This window comes from Epinephelus fuscoguttatus, linkage group LG10 (genome assembly GCF_011397635.1).
Source record: "Epinephelus fuscoguttatus linkage group LG10, E.fuscoguttatus.final_Chr_v1".
Taxonomy (NCBI): Eukaryota; Metazoa; Chordata; class Actinopteri; order Perciformes; family Serranidae; genus Epinephelus; species Epinephelus fuscoguttatus.
In genome coordinates, this window is record NC_064761.1 from 42,467,626 (window position 1) to 42,495,169 (window position 27,544).

A 27,544-nucleotide genomic window follows, 5' to 3' on the forward strand; every position below is an offset into this window, starting at 1 on the left:
CTTGAAAGACGACATCAAAATAGCCCAAAATCTCAACATTGACTTGTGCATGAAATAACTGTGTTTTAAAGTCTGCAGATGTTTATCTTTATAGGTTGCCAGTTAATTTATTGTAAATCAGATGCCTTGTAGCCCTCAGAAGACGAAGAAAGAGTGCTATCAGAGGATGAACACCAGCCCAAACCTCAAACACTGCTCTGTTTATGGGCTAGTAAGTGATCTATAGACCATTAATAAATCATTTTTTAACCAGTGATGAAGCCTTAAAGCTTTAAAAGGGCACGTCACTTGAAAGATGAACACAAGTATTGCATTAGTGGTTTTTTCTTTATCTAAGCACTCTCGATGTTGTTGTGCCACCTGGTGGTAAAATGTAATCCATACCAATGTGATGTGGGGCAAACTTAAAGTTGGAAACGTTGTGTACGATGGCTCTAAGTACAAACCAGACATCACTGAAAAGCATCTCAACAGTATATTATTTTATTAGTTTCTGTAACCAAACCAAGAGAATGTAAATAAGACCGTACATATTTTAATACAGCGATGAAACCCCTGTACAAGTTCAACAAAAAAGAAAAAAAAAAAGAAAAAAAAATCATTACCCTCCCTCCCGCATCCATCCTCCAAAGCAAGGACTCTTCCCCCGACTAGGGTAGAGGCGAGGAGGACGCCCTCCCCACCTCAGGGTGCATACTACTGTACATTTCTGAAGGACCCTTGTCGCCACAACCCCGAGATGAAAGCATTGTGGGTGGGACAGCCAGCGGAGGTGAGGCAGAGACAGAAAACAGCACTGATTGCTCTCATCAGTAAAGACAACAAAACAATAAGTGTCCTTCTGCCCAAACGCTTCTGTACTTGAGGCTTCTCATTTCATCCGTTTACTTGTTCTCTGTCCTGTTCTTGTTCCCCCTCGTCGTGAGGGTTGACATACACACACTCCAAGTGTTCTACTGTTTCAACACTCAACTCTTCACCGTTTCTATTCCTCTAAATAGCCCTATCCTGCTATACTCTAGCTAAGGGCACTGAAATCAGTCAATAGCAGCAGGTCTGGGTGCTTTACAGTAAAGTGTGTATAGGTGTGTGTTTGTGTGACAGCAAGGATGTGTGTGAAAGCAGTGAAAGGGTGTGTGACAGTAGCTCCTAAACTGGAACAGCTGTATGTAGTGATCATACATCATCTGTGTAATCCTGCAAGTCAAATCAAAACTCTGCTGCCACGACAACAGCAATCCTAATAAAAAGGCTGTGACATCATCTCCGCGCTGCTTTAACCTTTGGCTAAATATACAGGAGAGTCCAGCTACGAGCTTTCCCCCTGTTTATACCACAAACACACACCCGATACACACACACACCCCCAACACATCAGTAATTCTGAGGCAAGGAGATGAGAGCAGAAGGCAGGAGCAAAGGCTCACAAATCAATAAATCAATCATTAATTGCAATCAACTGCTGTAATTTTCACATTTCCGTTCTGGTAAAAACAAAAACAAAATGACGAGAATTTCTGATTTCATGTCTCTGTATGGTGACCGTGGATGAAACCGTTGAAGTGAGCGTAATGAGGTGCATTTCCACGTGCACAAATCTCTGGATTAGTTATGATGGGAGATTGGGCAACAAAAAAAGTGTGCTTCACTAAATGACATCTCCTTAACAAGATTGTTTCGACTACAAAAACAAAACTGATTCATTCTTTCGTTAACAAAACAGGTTTCTCCTATAATATGTGTGATCCTATTTGGGGGAAAATAAAAATAAAAAAGGAACAGAAACCAAGAGCTATAAAAATGGCAAACTCAGCAGCAAATCTCATTTCAATTTTCTCTTTCCAACTCTCCTCTTATCTACCGTCTCAGTAGATTTCTATGGAACAACTTGTGCAGCCATTTTATTGGCATTCTAAATATGATGGAAGAATCCAACTCAAACGCCGCCACCTACAGTGGGACAAGATAGGGGAAGAAAGAAGAGGAAGAGGATTATGTATACGCAGGACAGTGCCTACTCTCAGTAACCACTAGCATCGACTCATCCTCCTCCCCCACACTGTCCCCCAGGGCTGATATGAGGTGGTGACTGAGTGAATGGGGCTAGATTCTCTCTCTTCCTCTCTTCCATCCATTCATATTGTCATCCGAAGAGGTTCGTCAGCTCTTTACTTGCTCTCTTCTGGTTTGATGGCCTGCGGTTTTATGGGGCCAGTCCGTATGGGCTTGGCCGTGGAGATGGGGGGCTTGTCGGTATCTTGGCGGTCGCCGACTGCCTGGTGGTTTGAGGCAGAGCTGTCGAGAGGAGGTTTCCCCCCCTGATCAAGCCGAGACACTTTGCTGACTTGCGGGGTCTTGAGCTGCTGCTGTTGCTGCTGCTGCTCTGAGAAGAACTTATGAGTGGACTGGAGCACCTCGGCCCGCTGCTTTGCCTGCAGGGCGATAAAGAACAAATCAAATCAGCCAACCCACCCTTCACTGAAAGACTGGTTCACCATCTGAGCGGTCAGTTAATACAGATGCACAGAATCAGCAGATAAAACAGGGAACCAGACCTTTAGGTCCTGTTCAGCCTTTAGAGCCGCCTGTGTGCCTCTGGGTGCAAGCGAGGGGCCAGGAGGTCCTCGGGGAGGGTGCTGGCTGTGCTGTGGGTGCTGAGGCCGGGGATGGGGCATGAGACCACCACCCACGTTGGGTGACATTGGAGGGCCCATGGGAGAGCGCTGGACACCTCCAGCAAACGAGTTTGCGTGAGGAGGTCTAACAAGAGGAGAGACGATGTTGGGCTGAGACAGAATCTGAAATGAAGAGAAACAAACAAAATAAATAAATGGTTTGCAGTTAACTTTCATGTTAACAACCAGTTCATTATATAAACACAATCAAAATCTGAGTTTTGTGATAATGACTCTACCTGCGGGTTGAACTGGCCAGGGAAGTGCTGCGTCATTCTCATGCCGGCAGAGCTGGGCTGAAACTGCTTCTGGTACAGCATGCTGTTGATCTTACTGGACTGGCTGCTAGGAGACGTGGAGCTGGCTCTGCAGGAAGAGAACAATGAAATCATGTGTATAAAGAAGTGTTGACACGATACTGGAATTTCTAACTTCCATACAATACCTTGAAAAATATATATTATACCATTTTCAATACACCTCGGCAAATTTGACATTGAGGGCACACAAGTTAAAATTTAATTTAGAGATAAATCGACAGGATTCCCACACATCTGTAGAAAATTTTCCATGACTTTTCAAGGACCCATAATGTGTTTTTTTTTCTTGTCTGAGTTGTCCGGCAATTTTCAAACATATCAACGTCGAACTCTACTCGAACCTAATGTCAGCTAGCTGGCATTCATTAACAGAGAGGGAGAATGGCGAGAAAATGAACAAACGTATGTGATGGGAAACAAAATGTCACACAGACGCATGTTAGAGCTACATTACATCACAGCTCCAGAAAATAAATTTGCCATTTTGTTACATTACGGGGGAGGTTACAGTAACAATTTCATTATACGCAACAAAATTCCACGACTTTTCCAGGTCTGAAAAAAATGTACTTGTGAAATTCCATGACCTTTCCAGGTTTTCCATGACCATGGGAACCCTGAATATAACCAGGCTATCACAAGACAACAATGACTAGTTAGTAGCAGAGAACAGCAGAACAACTGTAGCATTTATAACTGGCTGATTTGGTGACATCTGTAGTTACAGTGGGAACAGTAAATGTGGTTTAATATTTCAGGTCACAGAGTTCTGAGCGCAGCAGAACAAACTGTTGTCATTTTAATAATAACGTCTGGCAATAACTGGCCTTTTTCCATTATTCTGTGAGCAACCATGGTCTGATTTTATGTTGCAGTCTGCTGACAGAAGGGCACAGTTAAGGTCAAAGGTGGCTAATGTTACCTCACTAAGTTTGAGCTGTGCAAACTGTCACCTGCAGCTCTTCGTCTAACAGCTCACCGTGGCTGCTCCTTTTTGTTTAATGAGTCCCTGCATTATTTCAAAACAGATCCACTGTCAACAAATACCAAAAATTGCTGCCTTGTCTTGTAGACACATTTTTTGATAAATGATAATGGTAAGTGCTCAGCTAACTGAAAAAAAGCCCCAGTGCATTTCATGTGACCCTTTATAACAGAGGTCAACTCATGTTTGGCCTGTTGAATGCTTTTAATGTAAAGCTGCAGCAGTAGGAAATGTTCGGCGTGTATTAGCAGAGGGGCTGGAGCTACGGAGGCACTGAGAGTGGTGTGCATGTGTGTGAACTCGCTGGTAGAGAAAGGAGCTAAAAAGCGTAGCTAGTACCAGTGCAACGATACTGTGGTTTCCATAAATCAGTGTGTTTTACAATACTGGTATAAAGTGCATTAAAATGACACATGATGAGTCAACCACACTTTATACATTGTTGACTTTAGTCTGTGTAGCAACAAACACCCTAAAAATAAAACCATGACAGATAGCAGTGCATGGCAACATGGCCACTTCCAAGTTTTAGTGCCGATTGTGTATGCAAATATTTACCCCCAAAAAAAGTTATACTTGGTGTGGCTTTTTAGGTTCGACTGTGTACCAGATAGAATGTGAATTTATGGGTGGTACCTGTAATGGCTGGAGGTGGGTGTAGTGCTCCTGGCGCCGACAGGAGGGGTTCCAGGCTTTACATCCATCCCACTACCAAAGAGCTTCAGATCCATGTCCATCTACAAAGAGTCAACACACAAACACACCCAATAAAAAAAACACAACTCAAACTATAAAAAAAAACTTTCACAGCTCAAATTTTAGAAATAAAATTCAGCCTGTGTGTCTGAGAGTCACAAATGCACACAGTACTGTACCTTGCTGGTGGGAGGCTGCATCATGCTGTGGCTGGGGCCCATGATGCCTCGGTATGGCTGGGAGACTGGAGGCTGACGGTTGATGTTGGGGGGCTGGGCCTGGGGAGGGGTCGGAGGCAGCGCCAGGAGAGGCTGGCCTCCACCCGAGCCAAAGTTCGGAAGGGACAGCTGGGAACTTGGCAGAGGGACTGTCACCTTGAGACAGACAAAGACACACAAATGTTACACACTAATAAGCGAAACACTGCTATGAGTTTCACACTCCTGGAAGTTAAACAAATTAGGTTGTGTGATAAGAAAGATGAAGGTTTATTAACACTGTCTATTATTATGTTTGCATGTAGGTTACCTGTTGCATTGCAGAGCTGGGCGACTGAGTGTTGCTGTAGTAGCTACTCTGGCCATGTTGTTGCACTTGCCCCGAGTACATGTTTGAATGCTGACTCATCCCCTGTCGAGCCTGAACCAAAGCCACAGATATATCAGATAGAAATGTATGCAAAATAAATTTATTCCAGATGTTTGTACGGCAAAATGCAAGTCTGTAAAGTAGAGTGAAGCAAACTGGTTACCTGCAGCAGGTGTGTATCAATGAGCTGGGAGCCTCCCATGCCAGAAGGCTGGTTTAGCTGCGGCTCAAACAGAATGGGAATGTGCTGGGTGGAGGAAGCCTGCTGATAGGCCAGATTAGACTGAGGCTTGCCCAGCTCAGGTGCCTGCACGCCAGGATAGCTGTGCAAGGATGGTCCTGACAGCATCATGGAGGGCTGTGACAGGCTGCTCTGCATGAACGCCTGCTGAGACCTGAGGACAGATCAGGTCACAGGATCAGATAACTGTACCTCAAAATAGGGAAACTGGCGCCTCAGTCGTACTGTATATTTCAGCTGTGTTTGTAGCAGAGAACTGAATACGTGTGCAGTGTTGTGTGTTACCTGTAAGGCTGCAGTGAGGAGCTGAACAGGTCCTGTGGCTGGGAAACTGGAGGACCAGTGCTGAGTCCAAGCTGAGCCTGGTGTGTGTGTTGGTGTTGGTGTTGGTGTTGATGTTGGTGTTGCGGCTGACCTTGCAGTGGAGCGTAGATAGGAATGGGAATCTGCTGCACCGCTGTCGGCTATAAGGTGGAGGAACACAGACAGGTAGTTTTACCTCTGATGTTAAAAAGCATTTCTGTGGCTCGTTAAAAACCAACAGATAACTCTACCTGCGAGAGGCCGGGCTGGAAACCTTGCTGCTGCGCCAGGGAGGGAGGCGCCAAGCGAGGGTGGGGGGTACTGAAGAGGTGGCTAGTGTCCATGTAGAAGGCTGGGATCTGAGCTGCAGAACCTCAACATACAAGGGTTTAAGTGTTAGTAACTGCTAATGTAGTGAACAGTTCTTCAAATATAAAACTGAAATAGGGGTATAAAAAACAAAGAGGTGTGGCCATGCATCTCTCACCTGCTGCAGACTGAGAGACGTACACCTGTGGGGTCTGCTGCTGCTGGGGCAGGAGGGGAGGCACACAGCCCAACTGAGAGAAGCTGCTGCTACTACTGCTACTGCTGGAGGAGGACAGACTCCCACCCTGCAGCTGCTGGGGCTTCACCTTACAGATGTTAGGGGGGTCAGAGGCCGTGGTGGTCTTGGTGCTGAGGGATGATGTGGTATAGGTACCAGAACCTGCAGGGTGGAGAGAAACACATGGTGAACACAAGATGCTTGTATCAAATGGTGAAATTTTGTTCAGACATTTTTATTTACAACTACAAATCATTTCTACACATTTACATTTTCTCCAGCAGTTTTTGACAGGTGTAAAGGATGATTTATGAGCACACACTTACTGATCATCATTTGACAAGCTGAAAATCTCAAACATTGAGACTATGAATAACTAATTTGAGACAACAAGAGAACTTGGATTTGTACCCCGGTTCACTGTAAGCTCTGACTTATCAATGTCACTGTTAAGAAGCAGCAAAGTAACTTTATTTCAGCGTGAATTATTTCTAAATCTGCAACATTAGTCTGGCTTTAGCTTTAAACTTGTGTCCTCCCACAGTCAGTGATTAAAACTGGACTTTCAGTTCTGTCAGAGAAAAATAATTTATCACCGTTTTCCTCTCAACTTATTCTGAATGTCCCATAGACCACCACTGATGTCTTACTGTTGCCGACGAAAACAAACATACATTTTGTCATAGTTTTTATTATCAATTATCTATTTTCTGTCTTCGTTATGGAAGTAAAGGTAGCTGACAAACATTTCTCGTCATAGTTTTCATTTAGGAAATTAACACTGGTGCAGAATGCCAGAGTACTGTGTGTCAACGCACAGTAGTGTTTAGGGCTGACCTCTCAAATCAATTTATGGACATTTGAAGCGCTGGAGCTCAGAACGAATTTAATTCGAAGCATTCGACAAGGGGGAGGGGTAATTTAAAACAAACAAACGGAAAAAAAATTGGCAAAAAACGTAGTTTCTTCCAACACTAGAATTAAGATAAAAATATTCACAAACGAAAAAACGCTAATGGTCGGTGATAAATAGTGTTTAACTTTTGATTGAACACTAAATTAAAAAAACCCTCAGCGCACACTGCAGCACAATCAAACAGATGCGCAACTCAGAGCATCAGAAGTGTCTGACACCAAACTCAGAGCGGACCAGTGGAACTGGAAAATGCATATTAGGCCTACTAGTTACTACTTACGTTTTTCAAGTGATTTCCCAAATTTGTTGTTGAGTTGTGATATGCCAATTGCTTTTGGCAAATCTGGCACTCTGCTTTCTGGGGGTTGTCGGGGCATATTTTAAAGTGCAACCACACATCTGATGACCTCTTGGACATGTCTGCCAGCTCTGAGTGTGCTCGTTGTCAGTATCGGACTGGTGGGGGTTAGTGTTGCGTTTAAGGCCTCCTCCCCAAAAAAAAGGGAAAAAATAAGCCCCGAAGCTTCGATTTTTTTTTTTCTCTCCCCACAATCGAATCCCGTGCCATCGAACAAAGCTTCGAAGCTTCGAATTTTTTGGGTCAGCCCTAGTAGTGTTGGAGATATACAGTAGATAAGTTAACTGGGAATTCTGTTACCTGACAGTGAGGTGCTGGGGGTAACAGAAGCCACAGGGATCTGTGGCATGGAGGCCGAGGAGAACGTGGAGTATGAGGATGCACAGGAGGTGATGGGGGAGGATGAGGAGGTGACTGGAGAGTTCTTCTCTAGACTTGGTGAGTTCTCCCATGCCTTACGAGCCGATTCCATCTGGGGAGGTGACAGAAAGAAACAAGTGTTATGGTAATGTTTCACTGAATATTTTCTTAAAATATCAGCTCATTCTCAGCAGTGTTGCTTTAGTACCTTTAGTGTTAGGTCAACAGTAGCAGGAGAGACAGTGCTGAGGCTGGAGCTCTGCTGCAGGGTCTCTCGTCGAGGAAGGGGCAATGAGTGGGGTAGAGCCACCTGAAACACATCAAAAACACCCCAAATCAGTCTTTAAATAATACCTAGTGTTGGGATTAGAGCACGACTGTGGCACAGGTGGGTCATCTCTTCAAATTAAAAGGAAGGCTGTACCAAATAAAGATGTGTACTCACATTTGCCACCAAACTCTCTTCTATTTTGTTCACCACTGTGGGAACACTGTCAGCCATTGAGGAGGAGGGTGTGGTGTAGTCAGTGACAGACTCCTGAGAAGCAAAGACACAAAGTCAGAACCCACAGACACATGTTATACTGCAGTAACACTACCTTTTTATTGTGCTCATCAACAATTAATATAAACTCACAAAAATTAAGAAGAATAAAAACAGAGTTGATGAAGTCATAATTTAACAGATTTACTATTACATTTGATCTTGAGTTACTGTAAATGAGAGGTACCAATGACAACTTAGCTCAATCCCACTATCTTAAATCTACAACAACAACAAAAAAAAGAAACCTAGCCGCATGGTCATGTGACACCGACATACCTTAGAGTTACTGTTGTACTCTGCTGAGGGGACTGTGATCATGCCCTCAATGTCTCCTCCCAGCTCTGGTACTGTGGTGTCACTGGTGGGAGGACTGGAGTCTGTGGCTCTACTGACGCCTCCTCCAGGGACTCCTGCCTCCATCCCCTCGCCTTCTCCTCCACGTGCGTCTTTGGCCTTGCGGTTCTTTAAAGAGCGCTCTTTACCGATGGGACCCGGCTTGTACTCCTTGGTTTCCACTGGTTCCATTTCAGGAAGCTGGGGAGCGGAGAAATTAAACATTTACATGACTTCAATAATGAATAGGAACCCATGTTCTTGTTCAACAGCTTAAAACATCAATGGGCGAATTCACAAAACAAATGCATGGATTTTGTGGCCACTAAATCTGCACCAATAAGAAAGAACCGTGTAATTTCTGAAGCACCCACAACGGGCGCAATGCACTCCTAACTGCGTTGCCAAACTCAGGATTCTCAGTGCTTTCATGCCTTCTGAGTTGGGTACAACACTACACAAGCAGCTGTAGTGAAATTATGAATATCTTCAGATAGTTGACGGTAACTGAGTGCACTAACTGGGATATTAAATCCCAAATTCAGTATGTATCTGTCAAGTTTAAATTCCTTGCCTCACGCTTTGAGTAATGCCTCTGTGCCTGAGCGGTCAGGATGTGTAGTTTGCAGTTTGAAAATGTTAGTTTTCTTCTTTCTTTCCATTGTTCTGCCTGCTGTGTTTCATACTTTGCAACATACATAACTGCAATTAGATGCAAAAAAACCCCAGCCAAATTGCACTACAAAATTTTATGGGCATGTTTGCAAGTCATGCCCACTTCATGGTGCTATCAGCAGCCTCTATCCATTTCCCTGTGAATTCACCCTCGGAGTTTCCTCCACAGCTGAGTTACCTTCTGTGTTTTGATTGGGCCAGCTCGAGGTTGTTTCTGTCTCTGTTCTTTGGGAGCAGGTAGTTTGTTTTCAGAGCCAGTTTCTAGCAACGCTGGAACTCCGTCACTGTCAGTGCTGCCTGCAGACGATGGCGCTCCAAACTGAATGCTGTCTATTGCCAATTCCACACTGCCCTCTGATCCAGGCTTCACACCCTGAAACAACACAATGTTTTTCATGGTTTAGAACTCAGCAAAAAGGATTGTACACTCAACAAAAGATGAGACGAACATATGGAACATACCTCAGAGGAGACAGTGCCAGTAAAGGAGGTAAGAGGTTTGTTCCAGGCACTCACAGAGGGTGGCTGGGGAGGGCTGATTGGACCAACTGGAATATGCACATTACATACTTTAGACAAAAGCTTGCTGATAAATTCAGACAAATTCAACATTTTGAACAAGAGTTGACTTATCCACTCACGCTTCTTGACTTCAGGAAGGACAGTGGAGCCCGCTACCTTGTTCTCCCACAGTTCTGTACCCAGAGTGCTGTGTGTCTGTGTGGGGGCGGGGGGTAGGCTCTTTGGGGTAAAGTCCACAGTGGCAGAGGGGATGGAGGGCATTGGAGCCACTGTGCCTTCCAGAGTCTGAGGGGATGCAGCAGGCTGGGAGGGAGCATGGTGAGGGTGCTGGGGAGCAGAAATGGAGGGCTGCTGTTGGGCCTGGGGTGTAGAGGCTACAGGAGGCTGAGACTGTGAGGCCTGTTGCTGCTGTTGTTGTTGCTGTTGCTGCTGTTGTTGTTGTTGTTGTTGTTGTTGTTGTTGCTGCTGCTGCTGCTGTTGTTGCTGCTGTTGCTGCGATGACTGCTTTTTAGCAAATCTTGGTGGCAGCTTTCCTCCACCTCCTCTGCCCTTCTCACTAGAGCCTTTTTTACTCCAGTTCTGTCGGAGCAGTATAAGTTGAGTATTCTTTGTCAAGAGGTAATGTCACATTAAAAAGGTATAGCTAATTATCATTGAAGGTTTTTATTGCTGTTGTAATTTGAGTATTCTAACTACGTGGTGCAAGCCCTCCTCTTACCTGAGTAGTCTGCTCTTCCTTTTTCCGTTTCTCTTCATCTTGCAGCCGTTTTTGTTGCTTGCGGGAGACCACCTCAGTGAAGCCGTCATCATTGGCGCTGGATTGCGGGTCCTCTGTGGTGGTGACCTCTGGATGGTCATCAATGATCACAACACCTACAGTGACGGGACAACAGAGGATCACGACATGAACATTGAGTTTCCAAGTGGAGAACAGCTGGAGTCAGGTACAGGTTTCAGGCTCATCAGTAAGAGTCATGCATCAGGGTGGACTTACTGGCATAATTGTTGAGATCAAACTGAGAGAGAGCATTCTCTTTGGGCTTCTTGGCGGCCTGTTTGGCCTCATCTTTGCGACGGCCAGACTGGTCTTTTGTAGGCCTCTGTGATGCTCCTCCAGCTGTCTGTCCTGTCCCGTCTGCGTTCTGCTGAGCTGCAGGGCTGTTCAGAGCAGAGACGTATGTTACAGACAAACTGAAGCCCAAAAAAGGAGACTATGTTGCACATTATACTGTTAGTGAGAACAACAGTGGAGTAGTGAAGGAGGCCTTAAGATACTACGAATGATAACATGCAAATTAAATGCAAAAAACAATGACTTTGTTGCTTATTTTATTACCGTCCTCTGACTTAAGAAGATGACAAGAGTGTTGATGCACTTAGATGAGGGGAGAAAACGTTTTCACTCTGCTCTCCATCAGAAATGCTGCTGCTATGCTACAGTTAGAGTCTAAAAATACCACCACACTGATGCCATATTTAGCAATTTATAACTAGGATTGGGCAATAGAGAAAACTAAATATCAAAACATTTTTTGCCCAAATGCCTCAATATTGATATTGCGACAGGGTGCTTTCACAAAAAAAATTACGTGAGATTTTTAATTAACAGTCATCAGTAATGTGGATAAAATGACTAAATAGGTAAAAGGGAAATAATAGAAGAGCTAGAACAGTCTGTTAAGTTCAGAAACTTTACTGTTACGCAGCTTTAAAACCAGAAAAAGACAACACTTAAATATCCAGAATCTGAGGTGATGTCTGGACTTGTCTCAAGACAGATGTATTGCCCAGCCCTATTTTTAATCAAAACATGTTTATAGTAAATGACAGGACACTAAGTTGCACTGCAGCTATTAATTAGGAGGAATACTACACAAAAGGTTTATTGTGTGGGAATAAACCTGCAGTATTACTCTACCGCACGCTGTTCATTGAGTCAACTTCATTGTGCTAAGTGTTAATGTAGGCAGCCAAAGTAAGTGCCTAACAACAGACAAAAGCCTGATTGTTCAAACTCACCCTTTGCGGCCAGCTTTGGCCCCTCCCCTCCTCTCTCCCTTGCCCCCTGTGTAGCTCCGGCCTGGTTTGGCTCCACTGTTGCCTCTACGATTCTGTCTCTCTGTAGGCCTCTGACTTGAGAAACTCCTCTTAGCTGCAGGAGCCCCTTCACGTTTTGGAGTCACCCCTCCCTCAGGAGGGCTTTTACTGGGGGTCAAAGAGCCCTGGGGGGGTGCAGGTGCCGGGGCAGAGGCAGTGGCTGCTTCATTAGCAGCCTCCAGGGCTCCTTTCCTTTCCTCTCGCTCTCTCCTTTCGTTGAAGTCGCTGCTCTCGGAGGCAGTCTCCCATTCCTCATTGGCTTGATCTGAAGAGTTCTGGTTGGACAAGTCAGGTGATTTGGTACCGACTGCAGTGATGGTGGGGCTGCTGGTCTCAGGCAAGGGTGCTTCTACAGGGGAGGACAAGTCAGGTGCAGGCATAGTGGAAGCCACTTCTGCAGGCACAGTTACAGGGGTTCCTGGAGCTCTAGAAAGAGTTGGTGAGAGGGAGATTGGGGCAGGGGCAGAGCTAGGGACAGCAGCAGTAGCAGGCACTGGGAGTAGAGGGACAGGGGGGCTTGGGGCCGTTTCACCACTCGCTAACACTGCAGCCTCGCGCTCTTTCAAGCGCCTAAAGCGGGGTGGTTTATCTTGCCTTGGAGGCCGTGCTGGTCTGGATCGACGAGGCCTTTCTCTACTACTTTGAGGAGCACCATCCCCAAATTTCTTGCCATCAGACTTAGGGGGTCGTCTGTCAGCGGCAGGATTGTCATATCTTGGTGTGGACTCAGCGTCCTCAGGCCTGAATGTCTCCATGGGTTTAGAGGGCCACTGAGAAGAGGACTCTCTAGTTCCCGGCCGTCTGAGAGGGCCTGAGCGAGGGCCACCGCGTTCCCTTGCTCCACCTCGTCTACTGTATAGTCCTCCTCTTCCTCGCCGAGAAGGCTCCCCTTTAGGAAGGAATCCTGGCTTGGGTCTGCTTTCATCATCCCCTCTTGGTCCAACCCTTTCACCCATGTGAGGAGGTCCAAAGCCTGGCTTGTGGGGCCCAGGCCGGCCTTCCCCAGGGAGCTCTCGTCTCAATGGACGGCTAGGTTTAGTGCTAGGCTCACGGTCAGAGGGTCCAGTATCACTGGCAGACTCTCTCCCACCTTCACTTTCAGAATCTGTGTCTGAACCACGACGCCGTCTACGTTTTGGTATAACCTCAAAGTCTGAGCTCTCGCTGCGTGTTTCGCTTTCCTCCCTGTTGCGAAAGGCAGCAGCACCTCCAGCAGAAGGTAAATCAGAGCGCGAACGGGGCTCTCGGTAATTGTACTCTGCCCGGCTTCGACCGCGACTTCCCCTGCCTCGGCCACTGTAAGTACCCCGGTAGCTCCTCCCTCTGGAATAATATTCCCCTCGACCACGTCCTTTGAAATTTGAGTCAACAGGCCACTCTCTTTCTCTGTCCTTGTCTATTTCCTTCTCCCTCTCACGTTCCCTCTCCCTTTCCTCTCGTCGGTAGGAACGTGGAGGAAGATTCGACTCTTTCCTGGAGGGTAGTTTGGGTTCTGGATGTTTGTCATTGCTGGGCGGCTTGTCTGTTTTCTCCTCCTGAGAGGAAGACGTGGGAGCTCCAGATGAAGGCTGGGAGTCTCTGACTCTCTGATGGCCAGTCTGTGTTTCCTCAGCCTCGGCAGCTTCTCTCTTCCCCTCACCCTGAGGTCTGGAGCCCTCAGACACAGCAGCAGCTGCAGAGGGAGCTTTTGATAACTGATCCTTTTTGGACCGGTCTCCCCTTTCCCCTCTCTCGTGACGCTTCTCTCTCTCTTCTCTTTGCTCTCTCTCTTCTTTCATGTCCCTTAGGACAGGCTTCTTTATTGGCCCAGACCTGCGGACAGGTCTCTCTCCCCCTGGTCCTTCTCTGCGTCCGGCCCCTGATCTCCCACCCCAGCGTAGCTCAGCTTTCTGCTTGCTAGGTGCTGGCAGGGACAGCTTCTCTTGTTTGTGTAATCCATCAGCAGGAGGTGTAGCCCTGTTGCTAGTCACTGCAGCCTGGGGATAGAGTTCATTTTGGGGCTTATCATCAGCTCGTTCTCCTGTATCCTGTAGCTCTAGCGATTTTGTTCCCAGGGGTAGCCCGTCAAACCTGGGCTCATCCAACTTGAGGGAGTGACTGGAGCCCTGGGAGACACTCCTCTGAAGCATAGCTTGACCAAGAGCTTCTACTTCTTCACCACTGGGTAGGCCTGGCTCCTCAGGATCAAACGCTGAGCCTACAGGGACCCTGTCTAGAGGCCCCGACACATCCTCTGGGCCCTGGGTAAATGCTGACAGGGACTCTGTAGGGTCCTGGAAGAAGTTACTTTTATGAGAGTCCAATGCACTGTGATCCTGGGGATACATAGCTGGGAGACCCCTGTCCAGATCCAAACCAGAGTCCATCCTGTGGAAAAACAACTCTGTTTTAGTCTTGTGCAGAAAATATTGTAGATTTCTTATATCATCACTTATTTATTTTTACCTTGGCTCCTTGCCATCCTCCCGTCCTTTTGGAGGAGTTACAGATGGTAATGGCTCTGATTGTGGGTATGGGTCTGATCCCCATACCATCCGGGAGTCTGACGGCAGGCCATGGTCACGAATGGGTCGAGTCAAATGGTCAAAGGAGTCAGAGCTGGAGCTGGAGTTGTCACCAGGCTCTCTGCGCACTATTTGCTTTGGAGGCATCCTCCCTAGAGGGGACAAAACAGAGTGACTTTAATAAACAGTTTGTGTGGCACATCTGTCAGCTTGTCAGTGTCAGTAGTGACAGAACCTGTAATCAAACATTCTCCATTTCAATTCCACATAACTCCCTACCAGGGTGAATGTTAGTTGGCATGTCCATGGGAGGACGTCCTGACATCATGCGGGGGTCCATGTAGGACTGCATCATGAGCCAGCGAGGGTCAAACCCCATGGAGGCCAGGTGCTGGTGGTGGGGGCCCATGGGTTGATACATGGAGCGGTGTTGTTGCTGCTGCTGCTGCTGCGGGGCTGAAACACCGCCACCACCTGATGGGGACACGGAGCCCCCGCTCTGGTGTTGCTGCTGTTGCCATTGTTGCTGCTTCATCTGCTCCTACAAGACCACCACAGGACAGTAACAAAGAAAAGGTAAGATTAGAAAGCTGATGTTTTTAATGGCATATAACACACTACATTGTAAGTGGCTGTCTTTGTAGTTCTGATGGCTCATAGTCATATCTGCTAGTTTCAACAACTCAATGCTTTTTAAATTGCCATTTATGTTCACTATTTGCTTCAACCAAAACCAATGTGACAGCACCTTTGCCCAGGCGTTTGCATATGGCACAGACACACACTAATGCGAACAGTCAACATGTCCACTATGAAAAGCTCTAGTCAACCAAAAGTCCCACTTTTGTTCACATGGACTTGGAAACATGTTCACTAGTCCCTGACACTCCCACATATTTTAGTTTACCAAACAAAATCTAAAACTGTTTTATCTAAAGAAGTCTGACGTGGACATTCATACCTGCTGTCTGAGGAAACGAGGTGGCAAAGACTTTTGAAACTGTTTGGAATAGCCTGAGGTGAGAGAGGGACGCATAGCAGTTGCTGCCTCTCCTTCCAGCTGTGGTGGTGCCACAGGGACCTCCTCACCACTGGGGGTGTCCATGTGAGGCAGAGACAGGTGGGGCTCATCCACTGCAGGAAAACAAAACCAACAGTACTGATATCTATAACTGAAAGAATGGCAGTCAGTCGTACATTTATCATATACTGTATGTGCAAGTTTAAAACAAGGCTTGGAGCTAGCTCACCTCTGTTGTCCTCTATGTTGAAATAGTCTCGGATAGGCACTGGTGTCCTGTCTGTCTGGTTCTCCTCCATCAGGGGGCCGACCTCAGCCAGGGAGCTCTCTCCCTCACTCTGAGGCTCTGGACCTACAGCCACGGGTCTCTGGACGGGCGGGCTGGGCTGACGAGGCAAGAGAACCTCCTCCTCTACACTTGGTTCTACTCTCTCTCGTTCTCGCTCCATCCTCTCCCTGTCTCGCTCCACCCTCTCAGGTAGAGGAGCTTGCATGATTGGGGCCTGTGATTGTGAAACTGGGATTGAAGGTGCAGGACTGGATACAGGAGCAGGAGCTGATGAGGACTCTTCCTCTTGCGTAGATCCTGCTTCATCACTGGTGGTCTGAGGAATAGGTGATTTGCCCTCAGTTGCCTGTCGGTGTTTTTCATTGAGACGTTTAAGTTTTTCAGCACAAGCAGCAAGCCGCTGTTCTTCCATCCGCCGCTCCTCTTCTTCTCTCCGCCGCCTCGCTCTTTCTACAGCTTCAGAAACTTCTGGTGCTTTCTTGCGCTTCTGTCGCCAGGCCTCAGGGTCCTCGTCAGCACCAGGTGCTGCAGCAGCCTGAGGTTTGGCTACTCGTGGAGCTCCGCCACCAACAGAACGACTGCCACCCTGGAGAGCAAAGAAATTAGTACAGCTATACCTTTTTGATCAAATAAAAGGTGTACACATGATGGGAGGCTTGTGTAATGCATATCCAGCTTTACCTGGAAGTCCTGTGGAGGAGCTGACTTATTGTACTGTCCCATACTGCCAGGTGATGGCGCTCTAGGATCGCCATCAGCCCATGAGGTTTTACTGCCCCCACGGTCTTCGGCACCCTCCTTCCAGCCCTCCTGACCTTCTTGTGGCCGAGATCTTATACGCTCCACTTTACCCATCCACTCCCTGAAAGTAATATCAATGTAGTCAAGTAAGAACAAAAGACATCCAACAGATACTCTCCAGTTCACTAGCTCTCTAAAGTCACGCACTTCAACTCCAATAATAAAAGACTCACCAGTTTTCTCTTTTGTCTTTAGCAGCTTGGTTCTCCTCATCATCACTGAAGTTCAGTTTCTCAGTGTAGTCCACCTCCATCTGAGCTCCTGCAGTGAAGAAAGGACGGGATTGAAAGATGTGAAAATTATGTGCAGTTCACGACTGACTACCCTATTGTGTGAAATTACATATGTTTGACTTATTAGTTAATAACTACATTTCATAGGTTTAACTACAAACCTGCCCAGCCCTCATCAGCATCCGTGTCTAAGTTGTCCAGCTCTTTAAGTTCCGTTGCACTGATGATAGAGGGTCTGTCTGGGTCCTGGAGCCAGGACTGAGGGGGAGGCTGCTGGGGTCGTGTTGAACGAGGACCCCTGGCAACCCAACAGGGAAAAAAGGAAAGAGAGGCCATTATCGCACTTGGTCTAGTGTGTTAACAACTGCTTCTACTCAGCTCTATATAAGGAGCTAAGGTATGAGGGCAGTATTTGTTGCATAGGACCTGAAATGTTTAAGATTAATTTTATGCTGATATGAGTGCTTTGCTTCTGTGTGAGCTTATAACATCTTACATTTGTAGTTAGGTTCATTTCTTTTCATAAATACCAGCTGGTATACATATGCAGCAAGTATAAAATCTTGTGTCTTTAAAAGGAGCAGTGTGGAGGATTTAGTGGCTTCTAGCAGTGAGGACTGCAACCAGCTGAAACTTCTCCCCTTCGGCTAAGCATGACCTCCCAGTTAGAGTTCCTTCAGTGTTCATTCTTCAGTTGGTTTGTACTGGGAGCCAAATTTGCAGCAGAGGTCTCTTCCTCTCAAAAACCGTGATTAAAACCAGTAAAAACACTAAATAAAGCAGTTTCATGTTAAAAATCAGTATTTCTCTAATCTCTCATTGCAGATGAGCCTTTAGCCCAGCACCTGCCAATGTGTGCTCATCATTTCTCTCTGATAACTTAAGATCCAGACATTTGGAAGGTTTCTTTCTCAGGCGATGAATTATCTGCAGGTCTCTTCTTCTCCAAAACAGACCCAGTTATTTAAACCAGTAAAAATGCTGAATAAAGTAGGTTCACGTTAAAAATCGGTGGGTTTTTTTTCTGGCCTTTTTCGGCTCATCGTGAAGGAGCTGCTTACTCAGTGGCTGACGTGAAAATGCAAAACCACAAATGGCCGCATCTAGAGCCAGCGTTTGGTTTGTCTGCTCTGGGCTACTGTAGAAACATGGCGAAGTGATCTCCGTGGACGAGGACCTACTTCCCATGTAGAAATGAACAGCTAAAGCTAAGGTAATGAAAACATGACTTATTTTCAGGTGATCACACACCTGTAAACACACCTATTATATTATGTCCCATTTCTACCAATATATCCCCCTAAATCCTACACACTGGACTTTTTAGTTAGCAATTGTTTTGTTAATAATCGATTCCAGATTATATTTCTTTTGTGCACTGATACAATTAAATACAAATTTAAAAATGCATCTTTTATTTTGCTTAAACACAAGTATCTCTGATTTAGCCATTAAGGTGTGAACTCACTTTGCTCCATCTTGTGGTACAGGGTATCTGAAGTTTCCTTGTCCTAGGCCAAAAGTCATTTGAGGATAGGCGTGGAACATCTAAAAATACAAAGACGGCGATCATCATACAGACGAGAAGAGAAAAACACTACAACTAGATACTGTTAAGTCTGAAGTCCTAACAGTGTCTGTCTGGAATATCAAACAGTGACTTACGTAGGGTGGCATCATGCTCCTGAAAGCAGGGTCAAAGTGAGTTGGCACCCCAGCAGGAGGCTGCTGCCCCCCATTAAGTTTGGGCTGAGGAGGGGGAGCAGAGGGAGGCAACCTCTCCCTGCCATCCCTCTTCTCCCTCTGGACGTCAGTGGTTACGTTTCGCCCTGCCTCTTCAGCTTCCCCTGGTGGTGTAGAGGTACCAAGTCCCGTACCAACCTCCTCCAGACCCCTGCTGTCCATCTCAGGGGGGCTGGGTGCAGTGTTCAAATTCCTGCCTCCACCTTCACGCCAACTGCCAACATCTATCACGACAGAAAAAGGAGAGATATTTGTTATTTGACTTGACTTAGAGTGGCTGTAGTTCTTTAACACCAGGCAAACAGAGAGCAATCAGTGGACGATGTTTATGTGCCATACTTTGAGGTCTGAGGCTGGGGCCTGGTCCATAAGGCTCCTCTTCTTGACCTTCCCCTTTTTCCACCTCACCAGCCGCCTGCAGGCTGGGAAACTCCTGGTGAAAATGGCTGCTCACACGAGGAGCTCCTGTACAATAATGAACGCACACAAGTCCCAAGATTTAACGTAATACAGTGACCTACAGAGAAACACTGAAATGTCTAATCCTCAGCACCACTTCCAACCTCACATCACATATAGCAGAGATCAGACGGTCCATGCACACTGTAATGCTTAAGGGAGGTAAACCAATTGAGCATTGTGCCTTTGTTTGTTTGGACAAAAGAAGGAAACATGCTGGATAGTGTTCACAACCTCCTACATAAATGCCAAGAAGGACCACAGGTAATCTGTGCTTTATGAGTAGGTGTATTGTTTAAGGAGCAAGTGAAGAGCAAATTTACCGTCTAGCTGTGTAGGCTTGCTGTTGGCCCAGGAGCGGCTGCCCCCAATAGAAGGCTCTTGTGGCTGGAGCACTGCTGGTTTGTTCTGGGGTGGGGGCGTGTCCTGTTGCCTGTGGCACATAAAACAGGCCAGTTAGAAACAACGCTCATGATTTAAAACTTAGATGACAAACTCCTCCAACTGTAACAAAAGGGATGATGCGCACACAAGCTCACATACCTGTCCTCCCCTCCCTCAGTTCGAGATGCCCAGCCACTACCGTCTTTGGGGACAATGTTGACGTTGGGGTCGTTTCCCTTGTTCTCTGCCTTCAGGCTGGGCAGGTTGGCCGGAGGGGGCATGCGCCGGCTGGCAGCAACTTTGCCCAAACTTTGGAGCCCATGTCTGGCAGCCACTGGGATGAAGAAACATTGCACACACAGAGGAGCAGCGAAATTAGGGGTTTTTAAGAGAGTCAGGAAGAATTATCTTTCAAGATATGACATTGCCTCGATCAACTGAGCTTAAAGACAAAACACCAGCAGGAATAGTTGTGGGGGCTTACCTGCAGTTTTCTGGGTTTCCAGAGATTTGCCCTTGTAGGTGTTGAAGAGGCTAAGGGTTGCATACTTTGTTTTGCCATCCTTTGCCTTGGTGCTCTGCCCTGACTTCTCGGACATTTCGCTGGAAACTCATTGAGTCTGGTCCTTTGGCCGCGCCCCCAGAACCAGCCTCCTACAGACCGTGGGTGAGAGAAAAACAAGATCGCAGAAGGTGAGGAGGTTATCAGCTTTGGACACTAGACCATAAAGATATCTGAACCTTCTTTGATGTTCGCCAACACCTGAGGCTGATGCTGGTTTACAGAGCAATGACGCTGCTCTGCATCTGCTTTCAGAAGAAAAAAATAAATAGGGGAGAGACTATGCTTAGTGCAATGTCTTGTGTTGGCATGCTGCAACATGGAGTTTGGTCAGGGTACAAGCTAAGAGCTGAGAATGATGGTAGCGCAGAAGCTGAAGCATTAAACCTTCAGAGGGTGGAAGAATGAAAGAAGTCACCTCAGAAGGATTCTGTTGCAAAGAAATAGAGATTATCTCACACTAATTACATGGCACAAAAAGTAAAACAAATCACATGTCTCTAATCAAAGAGAGTGAATAGGACCTGTTTTTTTAGCAGAGAGATGACAGAATCAGGTGAGAAAGAGACAGGGAATGGTCCCACAAAGGTCCCACGCTGAACGCGAACTGGAATGCTGCAGTTCATGGCTGACATCTTAAAAACTACCAGGCCCATCAAGCAAAAACTTCCAGTTAGGATTCTATCAGTACTGATTTTTCAGGAGGTTTGTACTGGGAACCAAATTCTCTGCAAGTGTCTCTTACTCTCAAAAACAAGGGAGCAGGTGATTTAAACCGGTAAAACGAGGTAGAGCAGTTTCATGTTAAAAATCAATATTTCTCTGATGCTGTTCAGCACTTAAGATGCAGACATTCGGGAGGTTTTTTTAAATTTTATTTTTTTAAATAAATGGGGGTTAATTATCTGCAGAGGTCTCCTCCGACCCAGTGATCTGAACCAGTAAGAACATTGACTGAAGCAGTTTCACGTTAAAAATCTGTCTCCCCACGACACTTTCCAGCTCATCGTGGAGGGGCTGCTAACTACAGTGGCGGATGTGTAAACCCAAAAAACACAAATGGCTCTATCTAGAGTCAGTGTTTGATTTGTCTGTTAAATGTGAACCGGGATGCTGCAGTTCATGATTGACGCCTTAAAATCTACCAGGCCACCCTTTGATCTGATTTTATCTCTCCCAGTATACTATCCTCAGGGTATCTGCTGAAACTAATGCTCTCTTTTCCCCATATTTTGGATCTAAATACATCACTGTGTGGAACTCATTACAGTCATTTTTACTGACAGTAGCTTGAGGACACTGAGTGCCCTGGCACAAAAATCTGACTCACTGACCTGCCATGACTTCATGAATGTACCTGACAAGAGGAAACTTGCTAAATTTAATAATGACATTGAAAAAAAAACCGTTCCTAACTGTGGATTGTCAATGTCGGGCCAATACCTGATTAAATAATAAAGCCAGTATTTGTATTGATACCACTCTGGCAGATGAAAGCACTCCTAAATTTCAACTGTGCAAAATCTGATCTGTGGTCTGCACAGGTGAGAGAACTCTAATGGGTCTAGACTGAGTTTGGACGGGGGTCCTGGGCAAATCAGATAAGTCCACCACTGACAAATCTAAGATTCTTATTTTGTTCACAGTATGAAACAGATATCAGAAAGCAGCAAAACACAATAAGTGGTGGTGGCACTGAGGGTGACCTGAAGAGGCAGCAAGAAACAAGGCAGAAAGCGAATTATAGTGAGCAGTACCATGGACAGAGAGACAGCATGTTTTGGGCTGCAGTGTCTTTCCTAAGTCACACAGAGGTCATTTATTATTAACAGAGCAGTGGTGGAACAGTGTCTGTGAGTGTGTGTGTGTGTGTGTGTGTGTGTGTGTGTGTGTGTGTGTGTTGGGGGGAGCTGACAGCTACGATGAGCTCAGGCGCTATCTGCAACTTGGCCTTGGAGCACCTTGCAAAGAAACATCCACTTAAAGGAGAAGTCCTTTCGTTTGACAAAAACCTGTCTTTTTTTTTTATTTCATAAAATACTGTCAAATGCAATGAGAGCCTAAATTGTAACAATAAAACCCAGCTTGCAATTTCTTTCTTTTCTTTAAACAGAAGTAATGATGCTACCCAATACAGCTCCTTAGTTGCTTTACAAAAAACACATTTTGAAAGTTCAACCAATACTTGAGATCATGTTTTGCAGGATTTTTAGAGTCTTCTGACATGAGGAAAAACATTTTTAAAACTGAGTATTGCCTGATTTTAATCCTAAAACTTTAAAAAAACTAAATGACTATATATCTATGCCTTTAAAAGTTTTGCTTTTGGTGGTAAATGGAAAATAAAGGCACTAAAAAATTAGATATTGTAAGTGCATCAGTATCGTTTTTGCTATAGTCAAATTCTTTCTGTGCCTCTGCAGCAGGTGTCCAAAGTGTCCATTAATGACGCAATGGGACAGTGCAGACTACACACACACTATTAGAATCTTATCCGACATTTTTCTAGTTCTTTAGTGGTTGTTGATCACTGAAAGCCCAGGAATGGTGACACTTTGATGCATTACACCAATTGAGGCTTTAGCCCTGAGTATCTGCAGACACTCTGCAGCTGTCTGAAAATGCTTCTTCCAGAAACAACACCACACACTGAAGCTGGGCCCAGACTCCAAGAGATCTTCAAATTTGAAGAGGTGACAACACGCAATTAGTGTTTTCACCGGTCTCTGTCTTTTAAGTCAACACACCACGAGTTGCGACAAAGTACCGACACCAGTCCGAGTCGACCTGAGCACTGTCACACATCAACACATACTTGTTTGGGTGCACTGTGTGCAGCAGAACAATAAAAGACATAAAAAAAATATTTGGATTAATCTGTAGTTGAAAACCAGGCTGAGTGTGACTTCTAAATTTGGCGGAGCAGACTGCTCACAGATCAGAAGACAGTGACACCGTCGCATTCATCATCATTAAAATCAGTGTCTCTAGTGCAATTTTGTCACGTGATGCAGTGATGCTTGACAGGAGATGTGGAGGCAAAACGTTTTACTGTAGCAGGAGCACTTCATCATTTTTAAGTACTCCGTAAACTGCAACACAGTTCTTGTTGTTACTTGATGATTGAGGGTGTTTTTCTGGGACTCTTAAGACATCTTTACCTCATACACACACACACACAAAATGAGATAATTCACCGAGAAAGACCCTCTGATTCTGTTCTTGTGAAAGGTAAGCTTAAAGGGATAGTGCACCCAAAAATGAAAATTCAGCCATTATCTACTCACCCATATGCCGATGGAGGCCCAGGTGAAGTTTTAGAGTCCTCACATCCCATGCGGAGATCGGTGGGGGGAGTAGCTAGCACACCTAATGGCAGACGGCGCCCCAGACTAACGTTCAAGAACACAAAATTGAATCCACAAAGTATCTCCATACTGCTCGTCCGTAGTGATCCAAGTGTGTTGCAGCCCCGACATAAAAAGTTGTTTGGAAAAACGTCATGTGAACTCTGTTTTTAGCCTCACTGTAGCCTGTAGCTCTGACTGCTTCTCTGTGCTCCGCGCTCACGTGTGCGTGCCTGCACAAGACCAGTGAAAGCATGAGCTTTGCTCACCCGTGTTTACATTATGTGACACGTGCACTGCAGGGGGAGACAACAGTAACCACAGAGCTAAAAGATAATTTGCATTACGGTCTTTTAGCAAAGGACAGCCCAACATGTCTGAAGACTCTGAAACTGAGGAGGAACACCATTTCGTTGTTGAGCCGTATTTGTTTGAGCCCGAGTATACGGACGGAACTACTACTGGCTACTGGACGAAGCAGCCGCCCTAACCCTCAGCCAGCCGCAGAATACCGGAGTCGAGTGCTGCTCTTCAGAGACCGTGCGTCACCGATCACCCTGAGCGCGCACACGTGAACGTGGAGCACAGAGAGGCAGTCAGAGCTACAGGCTACAGTGAGGCTAAAAACAGAGTTCATATGACGTTTTTCAAAACTTTTTATGTCGCGGCTGCAGCACACTTGGATCACTACGGACGAGCAGTATGGAGATACTTTGTGGATTCAATTTTGTGTATTTGGACATTTGAATCTGGGGCGCAGTCAGCCTCCATTAGGTGGAGTTGTGTTGCTATCCACTCCCCCCACCGATCTCCGCAAGGGATGTGAGGACTCTAAAACTTCACCTGAGCCTCCCTCGGCATATGGGTGAGTAGATAATGGCTGAATTTTCATTTTTGGGTGCACTGTCCCTTTAAGGAGTATGGGACAGAGGTTGGTGGCGGGAGGAACTACGTCAAATGTGTGTAAAATAGCACGGAATAGAAGGATATGATATGTGTAAGGATGTGTTTGAAATAAGGGACCAGACAGGAAGAGGAAATGCTGATAAGAGGCCAAATAACAGTCCTGTTTCCTCTGTGCAAAGAACCATCAATTATGTTACCTGCTCAGTGCCCATGAAACCACAGGAGAACCATGAAGCGTAAAGTCACCTTGGATGAGCCCTCCACACAGAGGGGGTCAAATCCATGTACAATGCCTGACTCCATCTCTTAAACTATCAACATATGTTCACTAAGGGCAAAGAGGAGGGACCTCTGAATCCCACTCTGAAGTATTTTCAGATTGCAAAAAAGACCCAAGATTTGTCACAAAGCATACAATAGCATCCCTGCGCCCCAGCTGCAATCAGCTCAGCCCCACCTCCAGCATGACCCTGCACCCCTGCAACTACTTCTGCACAGTCCATGTATCAAAGCAAGTCTTTTTCCACCCTTTTGCAAAGCTCACAAAACACCAACATTTGGGTGTTTCTGTTTGACAAGAACCAGTTTATTTGAGTGTGAACATGTAAGGAATGCTCCTCAAAGATTTCAGCTGTTCTAATACGGCTGGCATTTTCCATCCATAAACCATATGGACAGTAAAGTCTTAGATCTTAAAGTCTTAGATGTCTTAGATCTGATACTAGAAGTATGAAATCAAATGTGCTGCTTTACAATTTGTACATGATTACTGTTCAGATTATTGGTGGAATGACTGATGCTTGAACTCAAAAACGTAGTGCCCAGACTGCACATTGTGCAGTCTTTTGCATTGCAGGATCTACACCTAGGTTCAACCCGCAGGTTGGCTTACCTGTGCTCATGCACCCTAGCTTCTGTTTACAGTGGGTCATGGGACTCACCCAGTCACAGAATGGGAAGACATGTAGATGACCTACATGATGGGTACTGAAAGAAAAGGCTTGTATTGTAATGTCTCCAGTGAAGAGCTCTGGTTTAAAATCTCTACAATAATAACAGTAAGTATAATATGCTAATCATCTGATCAACTGGCCACAACAATACGACAAAAGCTGTAACTTTACATCAGTATGCTGTGTGGGCAGTGAAAATAAAAATCAAGACACTGGACTACAGGTCCTGGGCAGCAAATAGAAAATATATTGTTGTATCTATTCCTTTCACTCATTAGCACGTGTTCAGCATCAACAGAGTAATCGTTACTTTGATCAGGGTCAACGCGAGGGCCTTCTTGGAACACAAAGCACAGAAAAACCTAAGCACTGGAGGCCACTTAAGTTTATTGTGGTTCTCCAATGCCAAGCCATCAATACCACTGAGATGGTCTCCCCTGGGAGTTGTTGGTAATTTAATTAAACGCACAGGAAGCTGAAGGAAGGCTACGTTCTCGCTCATTGGAGTGGTTAAACATTTGATACTAAAAATGTCAGTTTGAAATATACACACGGGAACACTTGAGGTGACTGACCAATGCAGCGCATAACATTTAAAGTTTGATATCCATCCTTATTACAAGTGCAAAGAGAATCACAGCGCAGACATAATTACTGAGCATCTCTTTGTGCTTAAATCAATGCTTGAGCCTTCCAGAAGATCCATCTTCAACAAAAGATCTCTGATCAGGCCGTATCATTGTGGGGGCAATCAATAAGCACTACCCTAATCAATAAGTGAATGGCCTTGCTATAACTAGCCAGATGCAGACCTGTGTCTAGTCATGGATGCATATCTATAAGACAATACCATAATGTGTTAGTAAGTAATCTAGGTGATTTCCACATCTGCAAATAGAGGTTATGAATCATTTGGAGGCAATTCACACCCCAACCCTGCCAAGCTCTCAAATGTACAGACTCACACAATAAAAATGTTCTCCTTTCAGACCACATCTGTTGGATCTGCAAGATATCATGACTGAGAAGGAAAGTGGTGTGTTGATCTGTACACAGGGCTTTATAGGAATCAAGATGAAATCACAATACATCTCCAGCTCATTTAGACGCATTCGGAGACGACAAAACACGGATGTAATGAAAGCCACATTTATAAAGCAGCCTTATTTCTGTAAATCACTGCCACTGAGTAGTGTGCAGGCCATCCTTCTCCATGAATCAAACTACTGGTGGGCTGGGTGGCTCATACCGGCAAGGAGTAGAGGCCCTCACCGCCCGGAACTCAACCACACCGGGCTACAATAACACTTAATTTGGGGGAAAGTGGAACACAAAATATGAACATTACAATCTAGCCAACAACATATATTTTAATGAACCACGAAGCTGTTGAGAGAGCAGGCCGCCAGCTTGCATCGTTTAGCATAGTTTCGTTTCTCACTAGTCGCCATCACATCCACTTTGAGCTCCTCAGTGGCCGAAGCGTGCTAACCAAGCTAGCGCTGTGTGAGCAGCAACACACCAGCTACAGGGCTCAACTTTAATTTGTCACCTTGCATGACACGGAGACCCACCTGCCACCGCCGGTGCCTTCTTTGTCCTTTCGGCTGTTGCGCGGCCCGACTTGAAATCCGATTTCGGCCTGGTTTGTGGTGGACGAATATGTGTCTGGCCGGCGGATTACAAAAGCTGGCTAGCCTGCTAACCCAGTTCGGCTAACGATGGTTAGCTACCTTGCTCGCTGGCTGCCAACAAACCGCTCTCCACATGCACGGCTTCTGTTTTATGTCTTCTGCGCCGTTTCAAGCCGCCAGTCGGTCCTTGTCTGTTCGGCCGCTACAGTGGGAACCGGTGCGCGGTCGTCCCGTGGTTCCGTGTCTATCCCCACCCGTTATCTCGTGTCAGACCGTTTTTCTAGTTGTGTGAGGCCCCGCTCGCGCCGCGGCCTGTCGCACAATCAAAGATGGCAGACTGTAGTTGCCAGATTTATCGCCTCCTATCCCCCTCTCTCAAACCCGAACCCCGTGCGCAGGTGCTCAGTCACACACATCTGTCACCATCAATATCCCTCAACCAAAAAAGAGTCAGACTCCTAAATCCAGATTTCATTACTCTTCTTTACCGTTGACTTTAAAGATATTAAAATCATTTAAAGATCTACCTTATGATAAAGTTGTGT

The 27,544-nt window shown here is 45.8% G+C and overlaps 1 protein-coding gene across 3 annotated transcripts; it reads right to left on the reverse strand.

Moving 5' to 3' along the window:
- Positions 1-467: 467 nt before the first annotated feature.
- On the reverse strand, positions 468-27,336 carry prrc2c (proline-rich coiled-coil 2C). Of its 3 annotated transcripts, none has more exons than XM_049588132.1 (34): positions 27,099-27,336; positions 20,082-20,251; positions 19,757-19,931; positions 19,537-19,646; positions 19,094-19,219; positions 18,677-18,978; positions 18,480-18,559; positions 17,173-17,309; positions 16,952-17,039; positions 16,659-16,839; positions 15,918-16,563; positions 15,629-15,801; positions 14,947-15,208; positions 14,609-14,819; positions 12,086-14,530; positions 11,061-11,224; positions 10,785-10,939; positions 10,186-10,645; positions 10,007-10,092; positions 9,723-9,917; positions 8,813-9,070; positions 8,435-8,527; positions 8,198-8,299; positions 7,930-8,101; positions 6,296-6,517; positions 6,060-6,181; positions 5,791-5,969; positions 5,428-5,659; positions 5,205-5,315; positions 4,856-5,050; positions 4,617-4,717; positions 2,915-3,041; positions 2,556-2,798; positions 468-2,432 (listed from the first exon to the last, which is right to left on the reverse strand). In XM_049588132.1, exons 2-34 carry the CDS (start codon positions 20,194-20,196, stop codon positions 2,169-2,171), a joined length of 8,532 nt encoding a protein of 2,843 aa, XP_049444089.1. In that variant the 5' UTR covers positions 20,197-20,251; positions 27,099-27,336; the 3' UTR covers positions 468-2,168. The 3 variants fall into 3 exon arrangements, with proteins under 3 accessions (XP_049444089.1, XP_049444090.1, XP_049444088.1); XM_049588133.1 differs by having other exon boundaries at positions 6,060-6,172; positions 26,940-27,336; XM_049588131.1 differs by having other exon boundaries at positions 26,940-27,336.
- Positions 27,337-27,544: the final 208 nt, after the last annotated feature.